Source organism: Sabethes cyaneus, chromosome 1 (genome assembly GCF_943734655.1).
Source record: "Sabethes cyaneus chromosome 1, idSabCyanKW18_F2, whole genome shotgun sequence".
Classification (NCBI taxonomy): Eukaryota; Metazoa; Arthropoda; class Insecta; order Diptera; family Culicidae; genus Sabethes; species Sabethes cyaneus.
In genome coordinates, this window is record NC_071353.1 from 63,068,096 (window position 1) to 63,076,289 (window position 8,194).

The following is an 8,194-nucleotide window of genomic DNA, read 5'->3' on the forward strand; positions in this document are numbered from 1 at the left end:
GACCTGGAACGCAATAATTTTTTGATATCGGAAAATAACACGATCGCCTCTAAAACCCATAATTCGCTTGTACTGCATTGTCCTTTTACCAGCCACCCACCAGCAAATATTTCATGGATGGTAAATAGAACACAGATCGTCTTCAACAACAACGCTGTAGGCGGGCAAGAAAACAGGCGAGTAAAAGGTTTCATTTCAATTCACAAACACATCCCCACATTGCAACTATTCGTGCTGTGAATATACGAATCACAAAATTAATAATATTTAAATATCTTCTTTTGCAGGTATTACCAACTTCAAAATGGAAGCTTACTTGTTGTGGATATTCAGCCTTCAGATAATGGTCGATACCGGTGCAATGCTACAAACAACTTTGCTTCGAAAAGTTTCCGTAGCTATGGCTATGTTCTCGTAGTTCAACTTAACCCGGAGATAGAGCCAAATGGGCATTTGTTGCCCAAAATGCAACAAACTGTTCAAAACATACATGCTGGCTCTACGCTAAAACTAAATTGTGCTGGAGTTAAAGGTCGCCCACAGTGGGCTTTCACACCCCGTCATGGGAAAATACCAATACATCTTACCAATTTCACATACCAGCTACAGTTTACTAATGTTTCTGTGGAGAAACACGAAGGAATCTATAATTGCTCTCTCGGTGCTGATTTTCAGCTGTTCAATGTTACTATTCTGGTGCCACCAATGTTCCTCAACAATATGACCTCGTATACATCATCTGTTGTCGCATCTATGTCATTTAATTGTAGTGTAAGCGGAAATCCTCAGCCCAAAGTCACGTGGTTTAAAAATGGAAGAGAGATAAGGAATAACTACATAGTACATTACAGTTATCCAATTCTTCGTATCCATACAATCGATCCAGAAGATGAGGGGTTATACCAGTGTATCGCAAAAAATGAGGCAGGTGAAACGAGCGTGTCCATGTACCTATCAATCCGCGACAAAGATAAGTACAAGCGAATATCAAAGCGTCCCGAGAACATTCAATGCTTTCCCCTAGATACAACTAGTCTGTTTGTACGCTTTGATCGTGGAGTGCAAAATGTCAATACGGAATACGTTATGTATTACCTTGCATCGGAAAATCCATATACCTGGTACAGTTCGCCTCCAACTCAATTACTTACGAATAACAGTATGAAAATCACCGGGCAAATGGTTACTCCATTTCGGAGTTATACAGTTTTTTTACGAGCTTGTACAGTGACTAGCGTACCCGATGCAGAATCTATCGGTCCAGCGGGAAAAAAGCTGGTAATTCCTTCAAAGCTATCCAAAGGCGTGCAGTGCACCTCACAAGGAGGTAAGTTAGTAACTACAATTAAATCGATTTGCTTAAATACTCAAGAGGTCCAAAGGGGCAATCCAGATACTACGTAGACAGAAAAATACCAGTTTTCAACATCCTCCCCCCTCGCCGTGACAAGCGTGGAAATTGACGAAACTCCATCCCCCCACACCGTTTGTCTCATCCACGGTACACTCAAGTCTTTTTTTACACGGTTTGTTTTTTTCGATTACTCGAAAACGCTGCAGCTAAGGAACTATTTACAATCTACGTGAGGAATGTCGAGCTACTCCCAAATGTATTGAGAAATAAATTAATAGTCTCTAAGTTACCCCGTTCTTAATACTCAAAAAACTAAACCGTGTAAAAAAAGTACTTGAGTGTACTAAATTCTGTTTTCAACCTGCGTTATTCTGTAATTAATAAAAAAGCATACACTAAAATAGTACACTGAACCAGGGCTCGGAAAATTCGACACTCTTTTCTGAAAATTGAAAGTTGCTTTTTGTCAATGTCATGCGTGCATTTTGATTATCAAAATACCATCGTTCATCTAATACTTGTAGAGCTCACGTGACTGAACTAAGCATGTTATCTAGTTTAATTCTGTCCATGGTGATCCTGCCTCTGCAAAATATTATCGACTACAGGAAAGCACGTTTCAGCTTGAACTTCGCGTACAGATTCATTTCCTTCAACAGGACCCGTGTCTTGACTTTTATATATACGCGACCTAAATAATAAATGATTCACGTGTCTGGTTCTGTTCATTGTTTTCATTCTCCATGAGAATATTCATGCTGTGTGACACCATATATAATAAAGCACTATTATCGTTGGTGTGACACCTCTTAGAGTGCGATCGAATATTTTTAGTATACTTTCGTTAAGACGTAATGGGTTCTAATATTGTAATATATTGTATTACTTCAGGATTTATCCTGGAGTACTTATGCAGAATTAATCCTTCCAATTCAACTCAATCATTCATTGATTCAATAGGCACTACTAAAATTTTTATTTTTTGTAAAAACAAACTTGTCCACGTGGACATTTTCTATCTCCCACCCCCCTTCCGTGGTCAAGTGTGAACATTTCCAAATCCCCATGCATCTCTAGCCTGCATATGGCATATAGTATATGGATGGCCCCAAAAGTACTACAGTAAAGAAATTCGCGACTACGAAGTTGCTGGTATTTGTTTGGTTTTTGTGTGAGAAAAAAAGAGAAAGAAATATTTTTGCTTTTGTTTTCACATAAGTTTTGACAATTCGGCATGGACAGGTTGAAAAACCTCTTTTGCTTTCATAATCGCGAATAGAATAAACAAAAATCAACGCTTGTGGCTCAATCAGTCGTCTTTAATTGAATTGAAGTACCTATAATGCCATTATTTGGTTTTGTTCTATTCGGAATAATAGAATTCGTAATTCAAAATAGCTTTGATATAAAAGGGTAAATTCTTAAACACTTATTAAACAACAATTTTATATCAACATATACTATATTGGCTAATTGTTATTCTTTCTGACGGATTATTAATGTAAAATATATAATGTTAGCGTGAATGATGATATAGAGCAAAATTACATTTTATTACATATTTTTAGTGCCTGTGTTGTCCACATTTTTTCCTAACGGTATTTTCATCTGGTGGCCTCGGTATGCCGGCTTGGAACCTACTGCTTTCATAATTCAGTTTAAGCATGATGACAGTTCAAGTTTCTACAACATTTCGAATGAAATCACTGGTACAAGGCAAATTTTGGATGATTATATAACACACGAAGAAGTACAGCCACTACTAATGAAAATAAACGTGACAACGAAACATTATCATGAGAGTATGCCTATTGAAAACAACGGAAAACGAAAACGGAAACGTCGCCGGCGCGCGTTTGATTTGACCAGTAATCCCAAGCAGATCTTTGAATCCTTAACTGGTACGCAGTTGGATCTAGAAAGGTACAACAATCGGCATGTTGGGGGAACTAATTTGGATAAACACGATCAAAAATTGCACCAGATGCTGATTACTCAAATTAAGGTATCTGGCAATGTAACAGGAATATTTATTCCGGATAAGAAAAGTGTAATTGTTAGAATCCTTGGTTCTGTTGCACTTGATGGAGAACCGCTGAAACAAGACCTACGATTTGTACAGTGGAAAACAGTAAGTAAATGGGAAACTGTCAGTACATTATGTATATGCTAAATTGTCAAAAACTATTGTAGATCGATTCTTCTATTCGTCGACCAGATACAGTGAATCGTTTTCAAGCCAATCACATAGATGCCAGAAGTGTACAGTTCACTTGGATTCGCTTCATAGCCACAGATTTAATAAACAAGTGTTTAATGTTGTGCTACAAAAACGTCAATCATGACGTTTTTATACGAGGAGGGTCAAATAGAATTAACTGTTTAAGCATGTGAGTCCGTATGAAAAAAAAAACAGAAGATAAATAGATTAAATATTTTGATTATTTTACTCTAGTTTAACTCTAAATCATAATACTCTATAGATATTCCATAAATTGACATTTCCAAAAATTTTAGACCAAAAGATGCAACACATTTCAATTTGATGGGTTTGCTACCATATACATTATACAAAGCTTTCCTGAAGCCATGTCACTCCAAGGAACCAATCAGCGATGTCGTTGATTTTCAAACGAAACAGGATGGTAAGCGTCATAAGGAATATATTAAAGATATTCGGTTTTAAAAGACATAATAATGTCTTTACAGTTCCTGGACCGGTTACAAATCATGCCCTCATACGGAAAGACGGGATTACAATTACTTGGGGCGCGCCAGAAAATCGAAATGGTTTACTTCAAGGATACCTGATCGAATGGGTTGATAAGGACAAAGTACATAACGCTGTAAACTTGACAGTAAATGCAAATCACTTTCAATTCCCAAATGTTTCAACCGAAGATAAAATAAATATTTCAATAAGAGCAATCGGCAGTACAGGAATTGGAATACCTATTTACATGAATCTTTTGAATCATGTGGATGTCACCTACGAAGGTGAACCTGAAATTAATATTCCTTGGATTCAAATATTTATTGGAACTCTGCTAATTGTACTTTTTGCTATAATATGTTGTGTGTTGGTCGTACATCGAAACAACTGTCGGAAAACACGCCTTCAAGCACAACATACTGCACCAATGGCGCTACAGACACACTCTGCAAGCTGTAATGCTGATATCCATGAGATGCAAACCCTAATCAGAACCTCAGAACAATTGCCTGTATCGATACCTAATGGAAATTATAAGCAACCACAAAACCAGAAACCCGTAGCTCATAGGCAAGTCGTGAACACCGTAGAAGGTACTCAAGATCATATCGCAACATTAAACCTTACTGCCAGTTTAGAATCTGCTAATATAAAAACACAATTGATGCCCTCGTACAAAAATGGACTTAAACAACAAACAAATATAACTTCTCCGACATCTACTACTTTACTTCCAATCCAACAACCATCAGTATCCTCACATCTTTTTAATAGCGACATAAGTTTACAGCACAGCACTCCTTTGAAAGTTGGCAGTCCGATCATGGATCTACGACGACACACGCCATACACCACTATTAGTAATAATATTTATAGAAATCCCAGTAGCAGTTATATGAATGTAGATCAAAACAAACCGCTAAATTCTGGCGCACGAAATGGCAGAAGAAATCCTTCTATGAGCACAGGGTTATCAGTTCAATTACAACCGAAACATTCCTCGAAAGCCACTAGTATTGCAGCGGAACAAGTGCCAAGTTTGGCACCTACCTCGACGTCATTAACGTCTGCTTCTAACTGCTCAATCCCAGCGACAGGGAAAATTGATATGATCAAGTCTTTTTCCTCGGTAAAACTTCCGCTATTTCAATTGTCTGATCGTGCCGGGATGATATGTCATGCCACTAAACAGGATAGCAATAGCAATGGCTATGGAGCCCCCAATTTACCTTCTGAAGCTTTTAGTGTGCCTCTGTCAGAAGTACGGATTACCGAAAATCCACAGGTAAATTATTCAATCATTCATAATTAAAAATTATTTATACCAGCTTAAAGCCTTTTTTCTATTTACAGTATTCGAAAAACAAAATAAGTGAAGGAACAAACTCTCCACCAGCAGTACAGAAATCTTCGTTATTTGACAGTAGCCAGCGCAGATTATTAGATTTAACAATAGATAGTAATAGTTTAGATCAGTATGACGATGACGAAACTAACTGTGATCAAAATGATGAAGCTAATCATTCTCGAAGCCAGCTTATTAGAACTAGCTCTTCAAATGAATGTCGAAAACAGAAACCATCTATTCGACATCGTTTACCGCCAGCAGGAAGTGATATGGAAGAAGATGATAATAACAATGAACAAGAAGCTACTAGTGAAGTTCTAGACAACCTTAACAGTGAATGCAGACATCTTCGTCATCATCAGTTACTAAATCCGAGGCGTTTGACTTACCAGCGTACTGATTATGCAGGTACTTTTGGCGGATCTCTTGACAGTAGTCATGATTTCAGTCATGAAACTACCAATGACAAAGGTGATACAGACCTACCAGAAGAAATAGAAAACTCTGCATCGCTGCTAAACGAGAATAACCTCAGTTCAAAACCATTGCATCAACATGCCTCAAATTGGAGCTTTCGACGACCGATCGTTGGACCAAACGGTTAGTTCCATTATCGTCATTTACTTCAAAATTATTTGAAGGTTACTGTAACGTTTATGCGCGCCATTATTTAAAGAGAGCTTTGCGACCTAGATATATTGTGATTGTCCGACGTTTTGCAGTATGATGATTTTACAGCATGTGATAAATCATCTGGATTTGGATAGTATAATTTCTATAAGGCCAATTTTACACTTGACCATTTCGGTGCAAATCTGACTGTATTTTAACCAAAGCAAGCGTAGAGTCGTTTTATGAAACTTTTAGCTTTGGATGCCATTTGTATGGATGATGCCGCTATTTTTTGTAAAATGAATGAATTTGTATCGTACAAAATGGGTCGAAGGGTTTTAAAATTTCATGAAATTTTACATACGAGCATAGTATATGGACTTATTAATGAAAATAATATTAAAAAAAATTCAAGGTCTCATATTTTTCAAGAAAGTCCCGAGGGATATTTTCACGGACTTCTTTTATACCTTGTTTAAAAGGAACAAAATATAATGCTATCTTAAAACATTTGCCACCTAAGGACTATGAATTAAGGAACAAAAAATGTATGTGTAGACTACAGAGACTATAGGTAACAGAGGCGACAAGGCATTCAAAAATCGCCAAATTTTGAATCATAACGGAAGCGCTGGACAGTCCAGCGCCTCTGCGGTTCAAAGGTATATGGGTACCAGCGAGCCACATGCCATGGCGGGTGTTGTGGGCAAGAATGATTCGATTACATTTGATTCATTTGACAATAACGTCTCAACCGAGCAAAATTTGGTAAAGTAATGTATGGGACATTTGTGAAACTGGTTATCCTATTATCTACAATTTTGCTGAATAAAGTTTTGCTGTATCTTTTATATTTACGGTTCTACAATGTTAGTACCTCTTTAGTAACTGAATGAACGTTCATTTAGTCACTAAAAAGTTACTAGCATTGTAGCGCTGTAACTACAAAAGATACAGCAAAACTTTATTTAGCTAAATTGTAGATAATAACTAGTTTTACAAATGTTCCATATATCACTTTGTCGAACTTTGCTCGGCTGAGGCGTTACTTTCAAATGAATCAAAATCTAATCAAAGTGACTGACCTTCCCTGGTTGTGGGGTCAAATCCAATTATAATCTTAGGTTATAGCTTGGTTCGACCCATGCACGCTCCAGTATTGGACAAAAGGTAGGAGTCACAACGACTACTTGTTACCAATAAACCTCCCCCCCTCACCTTTCCGCTCTTTCCCCACCATCCCAAAAAACATTACTTTCCCCTACCGTCCCTTCATCAATTGTAGAACCACCGTTTCAAACAAAAATTAATATTAGGATTTTACACCTTTCGGATTCATGTACCTCGGCACTGCACCTTTTAGCTCAGCGATAGCTACTCATTTTCGAGCATTACCGGGTTTAACAACGTGGAACCTCTAGTTAAGGACTTGGGATGGCTAGAGCTATGTTTGACGCTTCTTGCAGTTGCCCTTTTCATGCTCATGAATTGGCCAACAAAAAATAGCATTTTACAAGAATTAGAACATAGTTTTCCGACTTTGGCGTTTCTCACCATCGTGGAAAATTTTGTAAAAAAACTTCCAGATAATTTTTTCTCTGGATAACTAAGAAAATCTCTGGATAAGCTATGTTCCTGAGATATTGATAAATAAATGTTTGGGATAATCTTGTTTTCCGGCCATAATATATTGACGACCAATAAAAAAAATTCTAAAAATTAGAACATGATTTTGCCAGCTTTTCCTTAGAGTTGTACCTTAAATGTTAAAACTCCATAATATTAGGTGTCAATTCCACCATTTCGAACGATGCTATTAAGATTAGTCATTCACTAAGTAACATGAAAATAATCTTTTTGCATATATTTCAATTATTTTTAAATATTTTTTTAATATAATGGGTTCATCACGCAGAAATATTTTTCATTGTTTTGCGAAAAGCAAATCAAACAAGATGCTGGTGCGCCACATGTTTATGGTAAAATGGTTCTTCGTGAAATTATACTACGTAAGTACGCTTTATTTGATATTTCGGACAAATCTACATTCAGTATATCATGAAATTTTGCTTTTGCTGGAAATGAAGTTGTGTTTATAATTTGCGGTAAGATGTAATTCAAGAACCAGATATTGTACTAAAAACGAGAGGCTTATTCTGATTGAAAC

At 36.9% G+C, this 8,194-nt stretch overlaps 1 protein-coding gene across 1 annotated transcript in view; it reads left to right on the top strand.

The window, feature by feature from the left end:
• The window catches only part of LOC128744681 (uncharacterized), a 62,214-nt gene extending 55,366 nt beyond the window's left edge, over nt 1–6,848 (top strand). The window contains exons 3-9 of the mRNA XM_053841850.1: nt 2–176; nt 288–1,327; nt 2,923–3,485; nt 3,548–3,744; nt 3,872–3,999; nt 4,064–5,352; nt 5,421–6,848. Of these exons, the coding sequence (XP_053697825.1) occupies nt 2–176; nt 288–1,327; nt 2,923–3,485; nt 3,548–3,744; nt 3,872–3,999; nt 4,064–5,352; nt 5,421–6,020 (3,992 nt within the window). The 3' untranslated portion in view covers nt 6,021–6,848. The remainder of the gene's footprint in view (nt 1; nt 177–287; nt 1,328–2,922; nt 3,486–3,547; nt 3,745–3,871; nt 4,000–4,063; nt 5,353–5,420) is intronic.
• Nucleotides 6,849–8,194: the final 1,346 nt, after the last annotated feature.